Raw genomic sequence first — 26294 nt, 5'->3', positions numbered from 1 at the left:
TTGGTGTCTTTCGACGTGGAAAGCTTGTACACAAATATTCCTCATGATGATGGTCTAGCTGCTATGTCTTTTTTCCTTGACAATAGGGATGATATTCCTGCAAATTTGTTATTAAAATTGACCAATTTTATTTTGAAGTCTAATTACTTTATGTTTGACAATAAGTTCTATATACAGACCCAAGGTACGTCTATGGGCTCAGCCTTTGGGCCTAATTATGCAAACTTATTTATGGGTCATTGGGAGTCTCGGTTTATTCATAACCATTCTTCCTCTCCCCTTTTGAAACATGTCTTATTTTGGGTAAGATACATAGATGACATTTTGTTGGTCTTTCTGGGTTCAGAGAGTGAACTACACGAGTTCAGAGATTATATCAATGGTACACACCCCACACTCAGATTCTCCATGGTATTTGACAAGAAGCAAATTGATTTTTTAGATTTACGGATTTCTGTTGAACATGATGGTTTAAGCACCACCATTTTTAGAAAACTTACCGACAGGAACAGTGTGTTGCACGCACGTAGCCACCATCCCAGACGTTTAGTTGAAAATATCCCATATGGACAGTTTTTACGTCTCAAACGCATCTGTACTGACCCTGTTGACTTTGAATCGAAAGCTAATGAAATGCATGCCCGTTTTAAACAGCGGGGCTATAAAGAGGCTACCATCCGGACAGCCAGAAATAAGGTCAGTACAGTACATAGGGAGACCCTCCTAGACCCTGGTAATAAGGAGCCACAAGAGTATCGAGTCACTTTTGTTTCAGAGTATAGTACAGCTTCCCAGGCCATTAAAGATATCATTTGTAGACATTGGAAGAACTTGCTTGAATGCGACCCTCTACTGGAGAACATCACCAAATTTCCTCCAAGGTTTTGTTTCAGAAGAGGCAACAACATCAGAGACGCAGTTGTCAGGTCCATGTATTCGACTCCTAGGCCCATTGACTCTAGCTGGCTTAGTAAAGGGTTGTGCGGCAATTTCCGCTGTGGCAGGTGCACACACTGTTCCAACACCACAGACACCAAGGTTTTCTTCCACCCTAAAACCGGACAACAGTATAAAATCAAAGGCTTCATTAATTGCAATACCACAAATGTTATTTATTTACTTAAGTGCCCGTGCGGAAAAATTTATATCGGTCATACAAAACGTAGTCTTAAATTACGCATAGCCGAGCACAAAGCGGCCATTAGAAATGGTAACATGGATTACATAATAGCTAAACATTACAAGGAACGTAACCATGGTTCAGCAGCCACTCTTAAGTTTGTTGGTATTGAGAGAGTTTCCCTCCCACCTAGGGGAGGGAACATGAAGAAACTCCTTTTACAGAGAGAGTCCTATTGGATTTTCACTTTGGACTCAATGGAGCCTCATGGGCTCAATGACAATCATGAGTTGTATTCTTTTTTGTAATGAGTGTAATGAGGGTAATATCGTTGTCCTGTTTTTTGTTTTTGTATTTTTCACATCTATTTTAAATTTATTACTTTTGTACAATGGGTACATACAAACTTGTATGTTTTGATTGCCCCAAACAAACCCCCCCCCCCCCCCTGTTATGGGGATTACACCATCTCCTGGGGATCTTCAGCAACTGCTGCACTTTACACTGCTGCAGCTGCTGTACTTTTTCCTTTCCTGCATTGACTCTCTTTAGGAGGTTTCCTGCCCTTTTAATGTGATTGCGGGCATTTCTGGTTCCAAATGTGTTGAGCCTTACACTTGTTGCCCATTAAGGTATGTTTTTTATTGTGTAACCTGTGTTTCCTCATTTAATTGCTTAATTGACCTGTTCATTGAGGGGCGGGCCGTTCAGTCACACGGCCTGCTACAAAGGTGTTTGTAATCACTGCACTTTTACTATGAACCTGATGAAGCAGCAAGCCTGCGAAACGCGTTGTTCTGCTAAATAAATATGATCTTTTGATATATCCTTGGTCACCCTGTTCTTCTGGAGTGTTGCGGTCAACTTCATATGGACTTGTTCCTGTAGAGACTGTTTTTATGTTATATATATATATATATACACATGAAGTGCTTTTTTTTTACATTCAACAATACAGTTTACTCAGTGTGAGTGAGTGTGCAGACAGACACACAGACAGACAGACAGACAGACAGACAGACAGACACACCGACAGACAGACAGACAGACACACAGACAGACAGACAGACAGACAGACAGACAGACAGACAGACACACACACACACACACACACACACACACACGATCCCCCTTTTATCTTCGTTACGTTGTTTCCGGGTCTGAGTACTGCTGGCGTCTGCTGCTGTGACTGCCGCTTCTGCCTTGTTAGCTGTTCGTGTGTTTATTTTGTTTTGTTCTGGTCCACCCGTCCTCGTCCATGTCTCCCTGTCCTATCCTCCCTGCTATTTGATCGTTCCCGTTTTCCCCTCGGCTATTCAACACGTCCTCACCGCCCTCTGGATTACCCGTCAAACTGATCGATCATTTCCTCATTCCTCCGATGATCAAACACATCTCTGGATTACTTTCTCCCGTTTTCTCCCGGCTGGCACACAGGAAGGCGACCAGCTCGTGCAGCGCGCCGAGGGGCGTTTCAATGGCGTTTCTCCTGTCTGCAGGAGTCTCAATTTCAAAACAACAGCTGCGGTATGTGTTTGTTCACGTGTTGTCGGCTTGTCTTAGATGCCAGGGACATGTCACAGGCTGGGGAAGTGTTTGAACTACGCGCTGCACTAATAAAAACAAAAACACGGCAAACACGTCATTGGTTGGGAGGGCTATTCCTGATAACACGTCAAAGACGTCTTTGGCCATGAATGAGTTAATAAATGGTTAATTACAGATAACTAATGTTTCTTCAGCACTTTAATGCATTAATGAAGTGTTAGTTAAGGCATACATGTTTTCAACTTTACAATAAGGGTCACAAAGAGCATTAATAAATGGTTAATTACAGTTAAGTAATGTTTTTCAGGACTTTAATGCGTTTATGAACTGTTACTTAAGGCATATATGTTTTCAACTTTACAATATGGGTCACAAAGAGCATTAATAAATGGTTTATTATGGGTAAGTAATGCTTATTAGGCACACTTATGCTTTTATGGAGTGTTACTTAAGGCAGAGGTTCTCAAATGTTTTTCAGCCAAGGACCCCTTACAAGATAGAAAATATACCGGGGACCCCCTCATTCTGATTTGTGATTTTGGGCTAAGCTTAATTGTTTCCACGGTAACGTGCTTGACTTTTAATTTGATAGGTTTGTTATTAGAATGTAATCCATGAACCATTTTAGATTTAAAGCATAAACTTTTTCGTTGAACTATGAAGATTTTGCAAAAAAAAATTTTTTTTTTTTATTACATTACATTTACATTACGTCATTTAGCAGACACTTTTGTTTTGTCCAAAGCGACTTACAATATCACAATTTGTCAACAGTACAGAAAACCACTATGCAACACAATCAATGACAGCCAAGATATTTTGATAGACTAGCACCATGTAGGAAGTAGTTTGAGAAGGAATAAGTAACATGTAGCATTTTATTTTTTAATAAAATATATATATATATATATATATTTTTTTTTAACTTGCAAACTTTTCGCGGACCCCCTGGCAAAGTGCCACGGACCCCTGGGGGTCCGCGGACCCCCATTTGAGAACCACTGACTTAAGGGATATATGTTTGCAACTTTACAATAAGGGTCACAAACAGCATTAATACATGGTTAATTAGAGTTAAGTAATGTTTATAGAACATGCATATAAGTTAGGGCCACATGAAGAAACGGAACCAGCAAACCACAAATCAACATTAATTAAGGGTTAATGGATGCTTATTAAGCACTACTAGTCATGTTAATTACAGGGCGTTAACTAATGCTTATTAAGCATTAACCAACCCTTACTTAAGGCACATTAGTTAATGTTAAGTAAGGGTTAACTAAGCATTAATTAACCCTTAATTAATGTACCCTTATTGTAAAGTGTTACCGGTTTAATGATAAAATTCCTGACTTACTTGGTTTATTACCGATCACATTTTTAATTATCATTAAAACCGTATAGGTTTGATTTGACAGCATCTGAAAAAATCTGAATTCAAATGGGATAAAAAAAAATTGTCTCTCGCCGTTCACCACCATTCATGTTTTTATGGAAGCTGGTACATAGCTTTACATTACATTATGTTAGCAGACACTTTTATCCAAAGCCACTTACAATATCACATGTTGTCAACAGTACAGAAATCAACTATGCAAGACCTTTTGAAGGAATAGAGTAGCACTTGTAGAAAGTAATTTGAGAAGGATTTTTTTTTTTTTTTTTTTTTTTTTAGCTGAAGCAGGAAGTAGGTGGTGACTTTGGATCTCTATACTTTTACTTACAAAAAAAAGTGTAAAAGTAAACTTTTGGATGCAGAACTTTTCCATTTTGGTATTGCTACTTTGCAGAAGATTTTAGATGTTTTTCACCACTGTTCGATTGTATATTCATGAAGCGAGCACAAGGTAGTCGGCATCTTTACAAACAATACACACAACCTGCTTTCCTTTGCCATTTTGCCATAACAAATGCCATTTCAATCATGAGAGACCAGAGGGTAAGGTTAAACGGCAAGCTTTATTAAAGTATGGCATGGCGATAGGATTCATGGCCTGAAGCGGTATGGCATTAATTCTGATGGCGTGGCAGCATGGCAACTGATTCTTTGGCGTAGTGACGGCGTAGTGACTCCGTGGCAAGATGCCTCTCTTCTTGAGGCGGGAGGGCATCTGCTCGGAGAACCCCCCCCCCGTAGGGGATTCTTCGGGAGTCAATACATTGGTGGTGGACTGGGGAGGTGGGTGGGGTGGAACGCGGCTTCCAGAGAAGGAGTTGGATCAGCTTAGTGCAGCGGCTAGAGGGCAGGGAACAAGGGCTGTGGTGCGCTCGGCGTGGCTATAAATACTGCCACGTCATAGCCTCGGTACTGACGACATTAACGCCGTCGCCTAGGCAAGTGCGTCACTACTGCACTGACGATGTTAACGGCGTCACTCTGTGATTACTGCACTTGTTGTCGCGCTAGGATTACAGCTGAGGTCGCTATGTTTCTAGATTACGTGTGGCGTGAGGCAGCGTGTCTGGTCTTCATCTTGAAACTAGGTCGAGACCATCATTTCAATCATGAGAGACCAGAGGGTAAGGTTAAACGGCAAGCTTTATTAAAGTATGGCATGGCGATAGGATTCATGGCCTGAAGCGGTATGGCATTAATTCTGATGGCGTGGCAGCATGGCAACTGATTCTTTGGCGTAGTGACTCCGTGGCAAGATGCCTCTCTTCTTGAGGCGGGAGGGCATCTGCTCGGAGAACCCCCCAAAAGAGAGAAACCTGAAGGGCCAATCGGTCTGCTCGCCTCGCGATGCAGCGGGCGCTGGGCGGAAGGCGACGCTTGTCGCCGGCCGGTTGGCTCGGCAGCACGGCGACTTACGGCATAATTCGGCGTTGGCATAGTTCGGCGTTGAACCCCCCCCCCAAACTGACTGACTACAGGCTGCTCGGCACCTAGAACACTTGCGGGCTGCTCGGCACCCAGAACACTTCGAGTCGTCTGCTGAGGTCTTGCTGGATTAGTTATGTGACTACAGGCTGCTCGGCACCTGGAACACTTGCAGGCTGCTCGGCACCTAGAACACTTCGAGTCGTCTATTGAGGTCTGAATTAGTGAAGCTGCCTCAGTGTTGAGATTTGGGTTGAGCCCCCTCGGTTTTGAGATTTGGATTGAGCCCCCCCCCCTGACTACAGGCTGCTCGGCACCTGGAACACTTGCAGGCTGCTCGGCACCCTAGAACACTTTGAGTAGTCCAGGGGTCTTGATTAGTGGGGAGACTACGGGCTGCTCGGCACCCGGAACACTTGCAGGCTGCTCGGCACCTAGAACACTTGAGTAGTCTGCTGGGGTCTGAATTAGTGGTGTGACTACAGGCTGCTGAGATTTGGATTGAGCCCCCCCCCTGACTACAGGCTGCTCGGCACCTGGAACACTTGCAGGCTGCTCGGCACCCCAGAACACTTTGAGTAGTCCAGGGGTCTGGATTAGTGGGGAGACTACGGGCTGCTCGGCACCCGGAACACTTGCAGGCTGCTCGGCACCTAGAACACTTGAGTAGTCTGCTGGGGTCTGAATTAGTGGTGTGACTACAGGCTGCTGAGATTTGGATTGAGCCCCCCCCCTGACTACAGGCTGCTCGGCACCTGGAACACTTGCAGGCTGCTCGGCACCCCAGAACACTTTGAGTAGTCCAGGGGTCTGGATTAGTGGGGAGACTACGGGCTGCTCGGCACCCGGAACACTTGCAGGCTGCTCGGCACCTAGAACACTTGAGTAGTCTGCTGGGGTCTGAATTAGTGGTGTGACTACAGGCTGCTCGGCACCTAGAACACTTGCAGGCTGCTCGGCACCTAGAACACTTCGAGTAGTCTACCGTGGTCAGAATTAGTGATTTGTTGCGGGCTGTTCAACGCCGAGCACTTGCAGGCTGCTCGACACCTGGAGCGCTTAATCAATTAGATCGACACTGATTCGGATTGAGCCCCCCCCCCTGACTACAGGCTGCTCGGCACCGGGAACACTTGCAGGCTGCTCAGCACCTAGAACACTTCGAGTAGTCCACTGGGGTCTGAATTAGTGGGGAGACTACGGGCTGCTCGACGCCCGGAACACTTGCGGGCTGCTCGGCACCTGAAACGCTTAATCAATTCGATCGACGCCGATTCGGGGAGTCCACCACCAATGAAATGCGAAGTAACGGCTATTGCGAGGAATGCGGGAATGGATGCCATGTGCTTACCATGTGACGCCTAGGGGAGGAGAGATCTTTGGGCAGACAATATGGCGGCCTGCTCTGGTCGGACGTAGGCCGCGTGGGCTGACGAGGACCAGCGGCACCGCCACGGCGACTTACGACGCCCCCCGGGCGTGGCCGCAGCGCTACGCAGGCGCTGGGTGATCGACCAATCCGGCGCGGTGACTTAGCAAAACCCCCGCAGTAATGTGCTCGCTTTCCGTGCTGTTCTGGGACGGTTTATTTACAGTTTTATGCGTCGACTAGCCAGTCGGAGAATGGAGTTATTATGGCACTAGCGGGTGCCTGCGCGAAGTGAGCAAATTTATGATGCACTTCTGGAAGCACTGCAATAGCTGCTTGTATGTGTTTTAGATCTATTTGTTGTGAGGTTTTATTTTATTTTAATTCTTTCTTATTGTGCTGTCTGTGTTTGTGTACGTATTTTATGTGGACCCGAGTCTGGAATGTGACTTTATGTATATGACTTTAGCGCCCCCTTGCGTTATAACTTCGGGGAGAGCGCTGGAAGGGAACACTTGTTCCGCGCTCCGCCGACTTACTCCGGGGCATTGCTAATGCTGGACTGTGACTTTAGACTCGCCCCTGCGCAACGAGCGACTTGCGGCGGCTTTACTGCTGGCACTATAATTTTGGGGCGACCAGCACCAATGAAATGCGATGAAAGGGTGCTACTGCGCAGGTTTGCCTTTGCCATGCTGCTTAAGGAGGTTGCGTTTTTGGAACGTCCGTTTGAAGACGATGGATTTGGTTCCGGCTTCGTCACCGGCCTGACTCCGCATTCAGCTTAATCAGAGACATGACTTGATTTCGGCCTAGACAGTGGCACTGGGTTTGATTTCCGGTTTCGTCGACAGCGAGACTAAGCATTCAGCTTGTAGTCGGAGACAATGAATTTAATTTCTAGCCCCCTCAGCCGTGTTGTGTTGCGAGGACCAGAACTTTTGAGGTGGAGGACACCCCTTGCTGTGTGTGGCTGATGTGGCCGCGCCGATCCTGAAGGAGTGGCCGGAATAGTGCTCCGCTGGGAGGTCGCACATCTGGAGGGTCCGCTTGAGGTGAAGAGTGAACCAGGTTCTTGTCATGAGATGGTGGGGTGAGATGAAGGCGCCGTCGTAGGCTCTGGCTGTGGAGCTGGCCAGCCCCCCCCCTGATGTAGGACTGAGCGGCGTGGAGTAGCTGGGTGAGGCGGGATCGTGAGGGAGTGCCGGGGGCCTAGGACGTGGGTCCGGACTCATGAGAGGGTGAGGGCCGAGAACGGGGGAAGCGGCATTGGAGACGGGTCGGCTGCCGGATGGAGGTTTCGGAATGCGTCAGTGCGATGAACACAGCCAACCACTGTCCAATGCAGCAATTAGCATAATGGCTGTCTCCTTAGGTTTAGTGCTCATGGCCTGTTGAGCCGAGATGTCATTGACCGAATATGACATTTGAATGGTGCAGAAGACCAATGTCCCATTGCTTTGAGAATAGATGCTGAGACGTCTCAGCTGCAGGGGTAGACGTGCCAGTGCAGGAGTGAAGAGAGCAGCTGACGAGGGAGTCCTCATCATTTGCAGCGGAGACGGCGGCGGGAGGTCGCCTTCCCTTCGAACTCAAGTCAGGAACAGAGTTAGTCCTGCCCCACGTCAGGATCTCACGCGGTATGGATCTTAGAGGATAGACAGATCAAGTATTAGTTTGAGAGATAACAGTTGAGCCTTTAGCGTCCCTGTCTGTTTAAAATAAAGTGAATAAGAAATTAGTATGTTGTCACTGGTTGGGACGGCAATGGAATATTTAATTATGTCAAATAAAATCAGCCCCCTGAAGCTGAGAGATTAGTGAACTCGATAATCCTCAAATATTTCTCACCAAAGGTTCATGCATTTTTTTATTTTTTTTTTATTTTTTTTTAATAGTAATATAAAAGTACCAACCAAATTTTACGGACTCAAGACTATATCGACACATCTTAATTGTTACTGTAAATTCAATGTGAAAATAAAGCTTGTCCCTTATGCCCGCAGCAATGATGCAAGTCCTTACTTTATATTTTACCAGCTGCTTCATATTACTTTGATTAAATGGTTTGATCAGAATTATTTAATGCTTACTAATTTCCCGAATACGTAACGAGGCACTTTATCCATCTATCTATCCTTTTATAGGCAGAAGTTATTTTCAAAGTTTCATTTGAAAAACAATTTATGAAAATCAGCACTTCCAATAAGTATATTGATAAAGCATATTCCTGAACGTGATGGTTAAGATCAAGCATTTCCAACTTAATCGCTGAAATTGAGCTGTGCACCACCCACTGAGTGATTTGCATTGATGTAGTTACAATAGAACGCCACCAGAGTGCACCGGGGCTCAGCTAGAGCCACGAGATAATATAGCGGAATGAGAGTTAGGCTACATCATGCCAGCGTCGTGGTGATGAATACCTGCCAGTAAACATCGGTGATATTGCCGAAATCAATCTGTTAGCAACAGATCGGCATGCCAACATAGTAGCTTATCCACCAGGCTACGTGAAATGATGATATATGCTTGATTGAATACTCAACTTTAGGACAACGCAGGCAACTCCATTTCCCAGCGTCCTTGTCGGTGAGGTGACGTCACTCAGGAGGGCCCCCGCACGCCTGACGTTGATGCTAGCTAACGTTAGCTGCTAGCAGCAGTAGCCGACAGCCCTGGCTTGGCTTTAATGAAGAAACTCAGCGATGGGACTACATTTCCCAGCGTCCTTATCGGTGAAGTGACATCACTCAGGGGCACACTTCGGCTGCCGTAGTGATTAGCGATAGCTTGCTAGCAGTAGCATAGCCAGCAGCCATGGCCTGAGGCCGTTCCCTGTGGGAGACGGAGCCTCCAAAACCCGGAGGCGGACGTGCCTCCCACTGGACGATCGGCGCGGCAAGAACAGACCGGTCCTCGTCCGGCGCAACGTCCACGCTGGGAGTCCTGCTCTTCAGCAGGGGAGCCAACTGCAGTTCTTCCTTGAAAACTTGTGCTTGGAGATGGAAAGTTTGCACGACTTAACAGCTCTTCGTGGCTGCCCCCAGTCAGGATGCGGAGATATTGGCTAAACGCTTTGAGGATGCCTGCCCGGTTTTATCAATGGAGGAGCTACTAGCCAAGCGGGAGCTCAGCTGCGATGAGAGATCCTTCCTCCGGAGACAGTAAGTGCAATGAACGAGCATAAGAATCCTACTGAACTTCGTACCTGGCTAGATTTGGCATTCGGACTCAGCACGGCAGCAATGAAAGTAACGCGTGAGATTAGCAAAGCGTTTGTCGGCAGCCGCAACGATCGGCAAGGTGGCGAACAGATCAGTGGAACGCGGCTTCCAGAGAAGGAGTTGGATCAGCTTAGTGCAGCGGCTAGAGGGCAGGGAACAAGGGCTGTGGTGCGCTCGGCGTGGCTATAAATACTGCCACGTCATAGCCTCGGTACTGACGACATTAACGCCGTCGCCTAGGCAAGTGCGTCACTACTGCACTGACGATGTTAACGGCGTCACTCTGTGATTACTGCACTTGTTGTCGCGCTAGGATTACAGCTGAGGTCGCTATGTTTCTAGATTACGTGTGGCGTGAGGCAGCGTGTCTGGTCTTCATCTTGAAACTAGGTCGAGACCATCATTAGATAGTGAGCAAATAGATCATCTTTACATGTATGCAGAAGGTCTAGATTTGCCACATGAAGATTAGCCAAATCTACAAGGCCACACATACCAACAACACAAGTTTTCAGTTTACCATTACCATATCCTCCACTATGGGAAAGAAGAATCACCCAGGATATTTCATGCGTTAAGCCCAAAGTCGCAGAGGAAGCACTCACATCGATCTACTGTATGCATACCGTATCCCAACATATACACACAGGACTTCTGTTTTCACATATTACCATATCGTTCACTGTCACATCGAAAATGATCACAGAAGATGCTTCACGTAGTGGGCCCGGAGTCCGCATACTGATCCGCCCAGTCCCAACACAATGCACATTCTGCAATGCACATCGTTTTATTTACCATATTCTACACAGACCAAGAGAAAAAAATTATGACAGACAACGCCTCCATGCAAAGCCTGTGATTTGTATTCCCACAGTATGATCAGAAAGAAAGAAAGAAACAAAAACATAGAAGAGCCTTAACGCTGCAGAGGAGAGACTTCCATACTGTACACATCCACAACATTTCTGCTCGCTGCTGTATAAATGCCCATAAGGCGTGCCATCAAGCACACACACACGACCTCTGGCTTTGCCTTCCTCATGGCCTGCCTGCCACTGAGGAGAAATAATTGTAACTGAAACACAGATCTACAAATAGCACAGAAACACAAGAAGAGCAGCAGAAAGTAGCCAACAATGAAAAGTGTGTATATGCTGGGCAGCTCCCCAGTGTGAACAACACTACAGAGCAGCAAAACAAAATCCTCCTCCACAGATCCTGTTACCCTGTTCGACCTCATCAATCTCGGATGTCTTTCCAGCTCTTATTTTGTGATGAAGTGTTGGAAGTTTACTTTTGGTGAAACCACTCTCCCTCGACCTGCCTCGTCTACTTCGACTAAAGTTTGTGTTTTGATAGACCAAGTCTTAGGCCCTGTTCAGACCTGGGATTGACATGCGTCTTGGCTGATCCGATCACATGGACAGCTCTAAGTACAGGCCTAAACGCACCCAAAATGCATTCATCTCTCTTCTTCAGGTCTTTGGTTGGTTTCCCCCCTTGGTGCGGGTCATTTTGGCAGGTGTGAACACAGTGATCACACTCAGGTGTGAACCAAAACAACGAGACCCTTTAGAGGAGGTGGTCTCTGTCCGGTCCCAAACAAACTCCGTTCTTTTGTGGTGGGAACGTGATCCGACCTTGATCCAACCCAACTACAACCGTATAGTATTACTACTATAGTATTAAAACTATAGCAGTAGCCTGTATTACAACTATAGCAGCAGTATACAGTAGTATTTTCAAGACATTTCCTCAAAGTGCATTCAGCTGGTTGTGTTTTGCCTGATATATTGTCAAGATAATTACTACAGTTATGAGCAAATGCCCACAGAGGCCCTTAAGTCTCGAGTGTGTGTGTGTGTGTGTGTGTGTGTGTGTGTGTGTGTGTGTGTGTGTGTGCGCGCGCGTGTGTGTGCGTGCATGCGTGTGCGTGTGCGTGTGTGTTTTATCTTGTGCACACAAGAACAAAAATCACCTCTTAGGACGTTAGATGCTCTGTAAATGCCAACTCTGCTGTTGCTCCGTGTTAAATTCCATAGCAATGCGCACTAGTCCAGAACACAGGACCTTCCTGTATTGACTTTCTTGCTCCTGCCCCAGACACATCTGACCAATAAGCAGATTGAATGTTGTCACGTGGTTTGTAGTGATGCATTTTGGTTCACTTGGATTTTTCTCTATGTGAAAATAAATTGAACCAAGGGGAAAACACTCTCCTCATCAACTGATTCAGACCAGAGCAGACAAACTATAGGTGTGAGAACACCCAGACAGTCCAGGCTAGTCCAACCAGTGAATCTAAGAAAGTTGCATACAACTAGGTTTATGCAACTGATCTCTCTCCTCTATGATGGATTTCTCCCCATAAGATTGCATTCCCCACCCCTCCCTTTTCTCCCCAATTGTAATTGGCCAATTCACCCTGCTGTCCCGGCCGTTGCTCCACCACCTCTGCCGATCTGGGGAGAGTTGTAGTTGCGCATGCTTCCTCCGATATGTGCAGTCACCAGCCGCTTCTTTTCACCTGACAGCGAGTAGTTTCACTAGCAGGACGTAGCATGTGGGAGGTTCACACAATTCCCCCAGTTCCCCTCCACCAGAACAGGCGCCGCAACCGACCAGAGGAGGCGTTAGTGCAGCAACCAGGACAGAAACACTTGTCTGGCTTCACCCCCACCCAGACACAGCCAATTGTGCCTGTATAATGGACGCCTGACCAAGCTGGAGGTAACACGGGGGCTCGAACCTGCACTACCCAGATGCCATCTCTGAATGAACGTCTCCGTCTCTGACGTTTACCACTGACGTCTTACATCCTGAAATATTTTCTCACATCAAACTCCACTGGAGCTGCTGCAAACATCTGGACGTGAAGTATAAATACACTAAACTAAGAAATGGAGCCAGGAGTGAAAGATACATCGCCAATAGCTGGGTGTTTCAGCAGTGATGAAGTGTTTTAGAGTGGAGTTTTCCTTTAAAACAAAGACGTTTTCTGCGAGACGAGCAATATACACACACCTTCTACATCTAGAAGCTACACTTTACACCAGATCTCTGCTTCCTCTCTCGCTATCCATCAATACCTTATTGCTCTTGTTTGTTCAGCTGAGACCTCAGATGAACCACAGGGAGTATTGTTGGTTAATAGTCATGCGGGTCACATTGCTCGCTTCTCTTATTACAGCTATCAGCTTCATCACTACTGTGACCCCCCCGCCATGCAGATCTGTGTGTTATTACAGCTATCGTTACATGCATTGAAAATATCAAAACGGTCCACTGACCACAGTGGCGGTTCTAGTGTTAACAGGTCAATTGACACAAACATCCAATGAGCTGTGTGTATTGTAGCACCATATTGGTAGGAAAATGCTTGTGACATCATGGAAATAGGCTTGGAGTTGTGAGGAGCCGAAAGGGTACAGGGGGAGTAGTGGAGTAACTATCTTGAAATCCCATAGTCTTTGGGGACAACGTGACGTCAGGTTGTACCAAATCTCCCATTCATTTGCGGGCAAAAAAAAAAGCAGTGTTCCACCCTTAGAGGGCGCTTATGCCAGTTATGCTGCTGAAAAATGATACAAATGGCAGAATGGCAACAGTTTGGTCACAAATGTGGAAATTTTGACCAGAATTCTTCACACATCACCCCCAAAGTCATATAAATTGGTTAAAAGCTGAAAAAAAGTGTTTTGGAGGTAAGTTCTCCTTTAAGCTGCCATACTTGGTAGGGCAAGGCAGCTTTATTTTTGTATAGCACATTCCATACACTGAGGCAATTCAAAGTAACCTGGCGGGGCAGCTGGATTCACAAGATCACAATCACGCAAACAAACCACTTTCAAGCGGTGTTACTTCTTGGTATTGAGTAGTCACTCACACACTTTCCATGCACACAATAATCAGGTAACTGACAATAATCAGGTAACTGACTGGCAATAATCTGTTTTCTGCGTTTACATGCACTTTAGTAAATAGTAGGAACTCACCTCAAAGTCTGTGAGTGGACATTGAGATAAATTAATACAACTGATGATTCAGCAAAAGGTGTGTTAATCGGACTTCTCATAATCCGATAATGGCCTTTATCCAATAAAGTATATTGGATTATGTTGTTTACCCGAGCACTTGAATAATCTGGTAACTCCAGAAATCTGATAATGATTGGTTCATTAGTGTGCATGTAAACACACTCACTGTTGACACTGTCAAGTCAACTAGTCTAAGTCTAAGTCCTGCCCCCCTTGGTTACTGTTGCTATGCCACAAGCCACACGTAAAAAGGCAGTTCACAACATGAGTGAGAGACATTCCCAAGTAAATAACGGCCAATTTCTGGAGTAACAGCTCCCAAATATCGGACAGAAGTAGACAGAAATGAGTACAATATGCTTGCTCATTCACAATAGCATTTGTTGGCTAGTACTGTGAATGAAGGGATCATTAAACTTGAAGGAAAAGCTCACCAGTCCCAATGCAAGATAGCTATACAAGATGTTTATTGTCACTCTCGATGTACAAGTAGGCTACACGCGTGTGAAATTATTGAGCTGTGTTGTGTTCCTTTACATATCGTCATCATCATCATCATTGCCTCATCATCATCATCATCATCATCTGATTTATCCGTAGCCAGACATATTGTTGTGTCAAGTGTCATACGGGGGAAATTATTTGATGAACTGATCTTTGCAGCTCTGTGTTGATTAGCTAATGTTTCTGTGGCATTTTGATTAACGTTTTAATTTGTTTTATTTTCCCCTGCAGTCATGTGCACTAGAGTTGAGCACACAACGACCACACAGACGGTAGCCAGCTAGTTTTGTCTGTTTGATGTTGTTCTCTGTCAACATGAAAGCCAGATTATTGTCAATTCTGGCAGCAGCAGAGGTTGAGGATACCTCGGGAGGAGAAATGGAGTGGAAAAGACGAGCAGGGCGCTTTTCCTCTAATGTTCAACTTTTTTCATCTTAAAAACGCCCACAGCGCTCCTCCAAAAACAACAGACGCCACCAGAAATTCACACCCAAAAGCGCTTTGGGTGTGAATGTCCCCTAACTGAAGCATAGCTGATACGCTACTAACGTTAGTCCGGCTGCCTGCTCTCTTTTTGATCCTTACACTTATGAGTAGAGGAGCTTTGTGAACAATATCCCCACAGTCAAAGCACTTCACTGAGATACTGTATCCATATAACAACTCTCCTTATGCTTTACACCCAAATAAAACCTCCAGTGTCTGTTTGTGTGACTCTTGAGTGACTCCAATGGCTAACAGTGTAACGTTAGCTGATGGGAGTTGTAAAGTTAAACACATTTCCTGGCATACACAGGCATTGGACAAGCTGGTAACCCAGCAAACATCGTCTTGACCGCGACGTCACCAGACGATAGAATTATAGTTTGGCATCTACTCAGAAAGTCTGACGTTCTCTCCACGTTCCTCCAAAGTAACGTTTAGACTGTCACTTCAAAACAAAAAATATTGATCTCATATTGCTTTGAAAACACCACATGTAGGTGTCTTTTGTGTTTTTGTTGAATAAAATGACATTTGATTGACAATTTACCTGTTGTGTGATCAGATAGTCACAGTGTGACATGCACTCCACATGCAATGACGACTTTTAATGAATGCCCTTTTCTTTTTTTTTATATGAAAACACGTTTGTCATATACAGTAAGTGCCCATAGCAAGTGTCTCTTATTGTATTTATCACAAACTTCTTGAATCCTGTGGTGTATTGTCCCATTACTCTTGCCGTAACTGAACGCAATGTGTTCTGGGTCTTGGATGTTGCTGTATGGTGATGTCTGTTAAATAAATGGTCAAGTCACGTTGGTTACATTATCGTAAATTATATAAATATACTTCTCTCATCGCTGGTTGGAATTATGAAACAGAATTAGCGAGGCAGCCTAGCAATGCAAGTTCCAGTAGGGACCGTCACGTCAAAATGCTAAGTTCTAAATGTTAAGTATTCTATATATGACCAAATCCGCACTCTTTCTAACAAAATCGATAGCCTAGTGGTTAAGACACAGGACACCGAAGCGGGCGCCGTGGGAGAGGTGATTTTTTTTCTTTCTTTCGATGTAGCAAAAAACGTTGAATCTGGACATACAATAGGCTATATGCAACGCTGCTGCATGCATACTGTGCAGATTTTGTATCTGAATATCTGAATATAGCCATTGTGGGAGCAGCATATTTCAACGTTGTGGGAAAGTAGACGAATTACGTCACTACGATTTCCATTCCGGATAGTTTTTTAGACCCTGACTAGATGTAGTGGTTTGACGTGCAGAAGACGATCGGTATACGTGAAAATGTTTGCTGGGAAGTTCTAAAAATATGTATATTGCGTTATTCCAGCTAACGTTATCGTTATCGGTAAAGTTATGCCGACTGTGAAAGACTAGCGCTTGCAAGCTAACAGTTTTACTGCATTGGACATTGCTATGAACAGGCGTTTAGCTTGAATATGCTGTTAACTTGCACCCGTTAAAACCGATTAGGTTAGCTGGAGTAAACACATATTTCTGAACTTATTACCACTTCAGTCCTACGGAGTTGCAAGTCCCATATATGCACAACTCTTCGGCATTGTTCCTTCTGACAGACTTTACAGACTACCCAGCAAAGATCGTCTTGACCGCGACGTCACCAGACGATAGAATTGTGGTTTGGCATCTACCCAGAAAGTCATGCCGCTGCCGGCCACAAGGTGACGTTCTCTCCACGTTCCCCCATAGTAGAGTCTATAGGCTACCTCTTGTAAAACAAGAAATATTGATCTCATATTGCTTTGAAAACACCACATGTAGGTGTCTTTTGTGTTTTAGTTAAATAAAACGACATTTGATTGACAATTTATTTGGTGGTGTGATCAGATAGTCACAGTGTGACGTGTACTCCACGTGCAATGACTACAATTATTGAACGGCAATTTTTTTTAAATATGAAAACACGTTTATGTCATATAGTATTGTATAGTTTTAACCTGTAGTGTGTGTGTAAGTGCCCATAGCAGTGCCTCTATATGAGGGATCAGCCGAGCAGCATTTTGGTAAACAAACCACGTCACTGGGTGGCAACAGCAATGGAGCCCAAGTGGCGCGAGGCGTGAGTGTCTGCTCTAGCCGCTTGACTCTTTTTACATTTAAAAAACTGCGACAGTTCACACAACTTTAACACGACATGCATATATTATACATCAAACTCTTGAGCTAATTCTGCTCTCACTCAGAATGTTAAAATATAAGCGATGTGATGTAGGCTATAGTTTTTGAGATATTAACGTTTGTTTGGGACAACGCATACTATTAACTGCCGCGGGGTTCCGCATTTCTGGGTGGCAAGTGACGTCCTATTGTATTTATTATCACAAGCTTCCTGAATCCTCTGGTGTATGTCCCATTACTCTTGCCGTAACTGAATGCAGTGTGTTCTGGGTAAACCTACATTAGCGTATCATATAAAATATATACCTGTCTCATCGTTGAAATCATCAAACTGAATTAGCGTTAACTGCAAGGCAGCCTCGCAATGCAAGTTCTAGTATGAACCTTCAACATTGAGGACAGTATAAGCCGTACAGAGTAGACGCACGCACAGTCAACATAAAGTCTTACATTATCATATATGATCTAAAATAAATAAAATGAAATAATCTCATCGCTGGTTGGAATCATGAAACTGAATTAGTGAGGTAGCCTTGCATGCACGTTCCAGTACGGACCTTCCTTGGAAGTATATACAGTATGCCAAAATGCAGAAAGTATTTCCAATAAGTCAATAGCCGAGTGGTTAAGAGAGAGGACTCTGAAGCAGGTGCGCTGAGATCGAACCCTGCTCGAGGATGTCTTTTTTCTCTCTTAACATAGCCGTTGTGGGAGCAGCATATTTCGACGTTGTGAGCAAGTAGCCGATTTACGTCGCTACAATTTCCATTCCGGATATATAATTAGACCCTGACTAGATGTAGTGGTTTGACGTGCAGCAGACGGTCGTTACACGTGAAAATGTTTGCTGGGAAGGTGACGTTCTCTCCACGTTCCCCCGTAGTAGCGTCTATACGGTCTCTTGTAAAACACGTACTATTGATCTTATTGCTTTGAAAACACCACATGTAGGTGTCTTCTGTGTTTTAGTTGATTAAAACGACATTTGACTGGCAATTTATTTGGTGGTGTGATCAGATAGTCACAGTGTGACATGTACTCCACGTGCAATGACTACAATTATTGAACGCCAATTTTTTTTAAATATGAAAACACATTTATGTCATATAGTATAGTATAGTTTTAACCTGTAGTGTGTGTGTAAGTGCCCATAGCAAGTGCATCTTATTGTATTTAATATCACAAGCTTCCTGAATCCTTTGGTGTATGTCCCATGACTCTTGCCGTAACTGAATGCAGTGTGTTCTGGGTAAACATACATTAGCGTATCATATGAAATATATACTGTACCTGTCTCATTGTTGGTTGAAATCATCAAACTGAATTAGCGTTAACTGCAAAGCAGCCTCGCAATGCAAGTTCTAGTATGAACCTTCAACATTGAGGACAGTATAAGCCGTACAGAGTAGACACACGCACAGTCAACATAAAGTCTTACATTATCATACATGATCTAAAATAAATAAAATTAAATAATCTCATTGCTGGTTGGAATCATGAAACTGAATTAGTGAGGTAGCCTTGCATGCACGTTCCAATAGGAACCTTCCTTGGAACTATATATGCCAAAATGCAGAAGGTATTTCCAATAAGTCAATAGCCAAGTGGTTAAGAGAGAGGACCCTGAAGCAGGTGCGCCAAGATCGAATCCAGCTCGAGGATGTATTTTTTCTCTCTTAACATAGCCGTTGTGGGAGTGGCATATTTCGACGTTGTGGGCAAGTAGACGAATTACGTCGCTACGATTTCCATTCCGGATATATAATTAGACCCTGACTAGATGTAGTGGTTTGACGTGCAGCAGACGGTCGTTATACGTGAAAATGTTTGCTGGGCTGCCTTACCTCTTCAAAGATAATCCCAATTTAAAATGACTCAACTCATCCACCACCGATGTGTAGCAGCGCCCACGTGGGTGATGAACAGCAGTCAGTTTGCACCAGAACGCTCACCACACATCAACTATCATGGTGGCCGGGCGGTATTCATAAGACCAGAGGGAAGAGCCCCTCCTACTGGTCCTCCATCACCACTTCCAGCACCAGATGGTCTCCTATCCAAGGACTGACCACAGTCAGCCCTGCTTAGCTTCCCCAGCAAGCTAGCGATGTAAGCCTATGGATGTAACGCAGGAGCCACGGTGCCGGCACCAAATGGCCATTACAGACGGAAGACGCCATGTAATCAAAGCAGAGTACAGCACATCAGAGGCAGATAATATTCTACTTACATCCCACCATCATCATGGCCACAGAGAAGATCTTCTCTCCGTCCGTGGTGGGGGCGATGTTGCCGAAGCCGATGGTGGTGAGGCTGGTCATGGTGAAGTAGAGGGAGGTGATGTAGAGGGAGCTCTTCCCTGGGCCGCCCTCCCATTGGCCCAAGCCGCTGGCGTTGTAGCGGTACGGCGAGCCGATGCTAATGGCCAGCTGGTACAGCCAGCTGTCCATCTTGATGGTGTTGGTGGCCTCGTCGATCACCTCGTAGTCTCCGATGCTGTACCTGGTGGAGGACAACGACTTATTTTCCCCTTACATTTCCCCTAGTACTGTCTCTTCAATCTCAATCCATACTCTTCAGCAATGTCACATCCATATTCTGCTCATTTAAACACGTCATTGAAGCTGCAGCTGCTTATATTGAATGGCATACAGCAGGGGTTCCCAAACTTTTCTGACCAAGTACCACTACGTACCAAACCAAATTTATTTTTAACCATGCAATAGCAGCAGAAAGGCTAAATAACAATATAAGGCTACTAGCTGGTTCAAAATGGACACACACGGACACTCACATACACACACACAAAAATGGGCTGCGCCTCCTGTGTCGTCTGATCGCAAAGTCATTACTGATTGGAGAGGACTGAATCCACCACTGGATAAGCGTTGCTGCTGCCCAGGTTTGAGGAACTATTAAATCCTTAAAGCGAGAGTAGGCGCTGAGAGGAAAAGAGAAGGCGTGTTGTGTGAACAGTAATGCGTACGTTCAGCTTGTGTCTGCTTCAAGCTTCAGTTCTGCTTACGTTCGTCGTCCTGTGTGAACGGGGGCTTACGTTACGTTCACACAGGCCGCCGAACGTAAGCAGAACTGAAGCTTGAAGCAGGCACAAGCTGAACGTACGCCTTGTTGTTCACACAAGATGCCTTCTCTTTTCCTCTCAGCTCCTCTCAGCGCCTACTCTCGCGCCTTGAACCTGCCCACAACTCCCATTGACTTCATGCCTCACGGCTTCACGGCCCTAGCGTCAAGCTTGGAAGTTCGGCGTCAGGCCTGAGTGATCGCTTCGGCGTGGCGTGAGCGTGGCTTCGGCACAGCGTCAGCGTGGCACGCACGCGGGTGGTGTGAACGGCTTCGCCTGTTAACAAGGACGCCGAAATGAAACTTGTGGGTACAGCGTAGGTACAGCTTCGGTTGAGCGTTGCTTCGGCGTCCTGTGTGAACGAGGGCTAAGCCCACGCCACGCCGAACGTTCGGCGTCCTGTGTGAAGGAGGGCTAAAAGAACTCCCATGGGTCTGGCGTTGAGACTAATGTGTATGTAAAAACTGTTAAAGTTTACAGTTTCTACCTCTAGCTCTGCACCTGCCCTATTTACGTTTGGATGTGCGTGTCTTTACTATTTCTCATATGTAAAAACTGTGGACCAGTTTGGGAACCAATGGCATACAGTATTCAACCCAAGACCAACCCAACCTAAGTTGTTTGTGACTGCACCATTACATGAAATGGAAAAAATCTAGATGTCTTGTGCATCGTGTTACACACATTTCTTTGTTTTTCAGCATAACATAATGTAGTATCGTTGGAAATGGAATGGAATGCAACTACCAAGTGTTTTGGGATAAAAATCCATTTTCTCCATGATTGTACTGTACTTGTCCAAATCCGCCTGCTGTCGCGGTCATTGCTCCACCCCCTCTGCTGATCTTGCGGAGTTGTAGACTAGCATGCTTCCACCGACACATGTGTAAGTCGCCAGCTGCTTCTTTTCACCTGACAGCGAGGAGTTTCACCGGCACGACGTAGCATGTGGCAGGATCACGCTATTCCCCCCAGTTATCCTCCACTGGGAACAGGCGCCCTGACCGACCAGAGGAGGCTCAGGACTTATACCCCACCGGCTTCCCACTCACAGACATGGCCAATTGTGCCTGTATGGACCCTGACCAAGCCGGAGAAAACACAGGGGCTCGAACCTGCGTCCCTTGTGTTGGTAGGCAGGGAATCTACCCCCACCCCCGTAGCCTTCCCCATCCTCAGCCTCACCAACTGCTTATGGGAGTGCAGAGACCATGGTTAGCATTAGGGGTGTCACGATACACTAATTTCACGATACGATACGATACACGATATTGGGTTCACGATAACGATACGATATTTTAAGAATATTTTTTTTAACAAAAGTAAATAATTTTTATGTATTTATTTATCATTTATTTAACCATGTGAGTCCCGTTGAAATCGAAACCTCTTTTCAAGAGAGCCCTGGGATAAAATACTGGAAAAATAGTCTTTCATTTGAAATACACAAAATACAAAACAAATGCTGTTTTTGGAAATTGTTATTATAATAACTAGAAAACAACATGGAAGATAATGCTCATCTTGCAATAGAATGTGTCACACTGTCACAAACTAAATGTTTGTTGCATGGTGAAAGAAAAATAAAGTATACAATCTATTTCTTAAATAACTCATGCTCAATGGTCCTTAAACTTATGTAATCTTATGTACCCCTTGAGCTGTTTTGCCATGCCAGTAGTAGTCTACCCCCTCACTCATGCGTGTTGATTCTGCTAAATTTGTTCTATTATTATTTTTTACGATATCATTTTTTTCTGACGATATCGATATCGTGACGTTTCGATATCGCGATATATCGTGCGACGAAATATCGTGACACCCCTAGTTAGCATACATAACCAATTAGGAGGAAAAATGTGTAGCCAGCCAGCAGAGATCTGTGAATGGCAAAACACAGTTTTCAGTCACAGCAGAAAATATCCATCATATTAGTGAGCCATTTGGTTTCATGTTGAGTCTGTTCATATTATCATTACAAGTGAAGACATTTGCCAATGGGGAGTGAGGTAATTATATTCCAGGCACTTCCGTCTCCAAATGACGCATTTGACCTCATTTGGAGAAACAGATGTTCTGCTCAAGGGCGGCTGTTACAACTACAGATTTTTTTCTTTTATCTGTATGCGCACGAGAGCCTTAACGAGCATTAATGACCCATACCAGGTGGCAGGGGAGGAGTTTCTGCAAGCAGACGAACAGGGATTTCTCAGCGCAGGAAACATGGAGAAGGTAAACACTGTTCATCTCGTCTGCATACTACCGACATAATGATACAAAGCTGTGAAAAGTGGCAGTCCTCCTTTAAGACTCGTCACGAGACTAAATGGCTTGTTATGATGGAGGTGATGTTGCAGTCAGGCTAGAAGCCAGTTGAGCTGTACCATATGCAGGCGAGCCAGTGGGCCACCAGGCCGAACACGCAGACCAGCAGGACCAGCACCGCCGCCCCGTACTCCAGGTAGTGGTCCAGCTTCCGCGCCACCCGGCCTAGCCGTAGCAGACGCACCACCTTCAGAGAGCTGAACAAGCTGCTGATACCCTGCAGGGGGGAGGAGAGGTAGGGGGCAGAGAGAGAGAGTGAGATTTAAGGTTTATTTATTTACACTTGATATCATAAATACATTCTAGTAAAGATTGATAAAATACTTTTCTCACAACAGCCATTCCCAACCTGGGAGCCAGGGCCCACTGGTGGGCAGCGAAAGTATTGCAAGTGGGCAATCATTTGCTTCGTGGGGGGGGATACTGTAATTATTAGTATTATGTATGATAATGCATTTCTCCATTGTTGAATGATACCGTTATTTAATTTGTAATCAATTATTTGTTATTGCATTAGTCGTTATCCGCCTATTGCAGACAACCCCTCACTTTTAGTTTCCGGTTTCTGTGTGGTGCTGAAGGACAGCTCCTTTTATCGTTAAAATAAAAACTGCTCTGAGAACGCATTATTTGCCCTCCGCAGTGTTTACAGTCAGATTTGGCCCGCCAACATTTTGGAGATTTTCAAGTGGGCCATGAGCCAGAAAAGGTTTGGAACCACTTCACAAAATTTCAACAATTATAATATATAATTATAAAGGACTGAAATATAATTTATCATCTATTACTGAGCAGATTATTATCATAGGACCACATTGTCATACTATTCATGGCCATAAGAAATCTAAATTCCACCCACAAATAGGATATAACTCATGACAAGAACTATTTTCTATCTTGTTTTTCCTGCTCTTACATACAGAAAACTGCAGTCCCACCACAAAATTAATGAAAGTGTTTTTTTTTTTTTTTTTTTGCCTTTATTTATTTTTTATATAGGACAGTAGGCAGACAGGAAAGGTGGGGGGAGAGAGAGAGGGGATGACCTGCGGTCCTTTGCCGCATGTCAGGGCCGAGCCTTCGTGGTATGCATGCTAGCAGGTGAGCTACCAGGACGCACATTAGTGAAAGTAAATTAATTGAGTAACAGCAATTTCTCTGCACTATTCTTGTTGAGCCCAGCACCAAACACCAAAGTGGTTATGGACCATTTACAGTCAAATGTCCTGAATAAAGATTCCAAGAGAGAAAGAAAGAGAGAGAGAGAGAGAGAGGGAGAGGGGGGGGGGGGGGGGGGGGAGAAAACGAAGGAAAACATTGACAATATACAGACTGAGTGGACACAGCCTGGCTATAGAGAAGTTGAGACAATCTCACTTCCTACTGTACTGTGGCAGATATAAGGATCTGAGAGAGGTTTTCTTTAATGATGAATGACATATGCCCTGGATTTCTTCATCTCCCAGATCCCCAGAAACTTCCATATATATGTGGTGAGAAAGGTGAGTGTACAGCATTAGCTGCAAAATATATGAACTATTGTCATACTGTAAGAGAGACAAGCCTGTAACTGTTTGAGACACAGCTCCCCATGTTACTCTATACCTGAATGTTATTGCTATTTACTGTTTTTATTATACCTGTATTGTACATAATGATTGTTATTTGTATATTGTTATATTATTTGTGCTAACTTTCTGTACTGCTTTGGCAATACGAGCTTGTAACTTGTCATGCCAATATGAATTTGAGAGAGAGAGAGAGAGAGAGAGACAGAGAGAGAGAGAGAGAGAGAGAGGAGATAAACAGGAGGTAAAGGGAGGGAGAGAGGGGGTAGGGAGAGAGACAGAGGATATTAGAGTACAAATTAATTGTTTATTCTGATTTTATTAGACCTTCTTATCATCCTTACTGTTATTGATTACAAAGCTTTGACAATATATACTGAACTGTACTTCATGCAGATATTGCTCGAATTGAGAGAGAGAGAGAGAGTCCAAAGTTTTAGGGAGAAGAATGAATAAATGAAGAACTAAAGAAATACATAAACACAAGAACTTACAAACAATACCGTGCTATCTTCCATCTTCCCACCAATGAATACTTAAAACATTGTATCCATTACTGGGAGAACAAAATGCTGCCTGAGCCAATACATCAGAAACAGAACTATTCAGTAAACAGAGGTGTTCATATCTTTGACAGTAACCCAGAGTGGCTATTTGCTTTCATGTCAGCCAGCATTAAGAACAGGCATGGGTCTTTTCAAACACGTTGGATGCCTCAATGAAACGGTGTACATAAGCAAGAAACTAGACTCTATACCGTTATATTCCAAATCACTGCGATATCTATAAAAATAATCTCAGCGTGAAATTTTGTTCATATCGTGCAGCTAAACTCCGAGCTGCTTTCGGAAAACCAGAAAAGGAAAAACGAGTTAAACAACCCCCTATCTGCTTGTTCCAACACTTGAGTGAAGGTAGCTACTGATACCGAGTGAAATATTCAAAACCAAGATGCTTTCTCTGGCTGTAGCATTACAGGACATGGAAGGGGGTGGGGGATAGATGTTGTGTGCATCATTTTCTACTTCTTTGGACCCTAGCATCTTGTCAAGAATTTAAAATGAAGTTCTGTGGGTCTGAAGCTTGGCCATGTAACATGCGTATGCAGTGTTGTAAATGGTCTGGAGTAACATGGTATAAGGCAGTGGTTCTCAAAGTGCGGTTAGGGAACCCCCAGGGGTCCTTGCTTGAGGCGGTTCCAGTGGGTCTCCATAATACCATCCATAAGTAACACAATGACAGAATATATGACTATTTTGGTCATGGGTTTCATACACTTTCTGTAATAAAACGTCTAAAAGCTAAAACTCTTATCAGATGGGGGACCTGGGACAAAATCGTATTATGGGGGTCTGTGGTCTAATTTGTGTCAGTTTAGGGGTTGTTGACGAGAAGACATATGAGCACCACTGGTATAAGTTACAGTATGTTTTCCAGCTGTTTTGGTAGAAAAGGCTGATTGACCAAAGGCTGACTTCCTGAACTGTGGCACCCAGTCACCACTCACTGAGTCTCCTTAACGTTGCCTTCAGGGAGAGTTAGACCTCCGGATATAGTCACTAAATTGACTATATAATCTCTTTGATTTGCTGCCTAAAACTGTGTGCATAGTCTTGCGTCTAAATGCCCAATTATGCTCAACATGAAATACAGATACAGTAGGCACAACTGTAGGCATACGGAGCTTTCTGTCCGTGCTCTGCGTTCATTTCATTTCTCTGCATGTTTTCTGAAAGCTTACAGATACGGATGAAATGGACACACACACACACACACACACACACACACACACACACGCACGCGCGACTCTCTACTGCCCACTAGTGGATGTATCGCTTAAGATGATACAAACATGAAAGACGCATGGAAGTATGTGGGCAGTGACGGTTACATCGTTTGAAACGGACACATTTATTTACGGGTGAAAATGGAGCATAAATTAGCTCTAACTGCACTCGGTGTACACTACAGTCTGAAAGGCGGTCTGAAAGGCATAGTCTCAGCTCATTGAAGCGCGAGCATGCATATAAAGTTAGGTTGGG

General features: G+C 44.6%; 1 protein-coding gene across 2 annotated transcripts in view; it reads right to left on the bottom strand.

Moving 5' to 3' along the window:
- kcnh5b (potassium voltage-gated channel, subfamily H (eag-related), member 5b) overlaps nt 1-26294 on the bottom strand; it is a gene marked incomplete at both ends in the record, with an annotated part of 453140 nt that overhangs the window by 279410 nt on the left and 147436 nt on the right. For both annotated transcript variants that reach the window (XM_083633600.1, XM_083633601.1), the window contains 2 exons: nt 19508-19779; nt 22744-22901. In XM_083633600.1, the coding sequence (XP_083489726.1) occupies nt 19508-19779; nt 22744-22901 (430 nt within the window). The remainder of the gene's footprint in view (nt 1-19507; nt 19780-22743; nt 22902-26294) is intronic.

The sequence above is a fragment of the Poromitra crassiceps genome (genome assembly GCF_964638095.1).
Source record: "Poromitra crassiceps genome assembly, chromosome: 3".
Lineage (NCBI taxonomy): Eukaryota > Metazoa > Chordata > Actinopteri > Beryciformes > Melamphaidae > Poromitra > Poromitra crassiceps.
The sequence above is the reverse complement of the archived record's forward strand: the minus strand, read 5'-3'. Positions and strand labels throughout refer to the sequence as shown.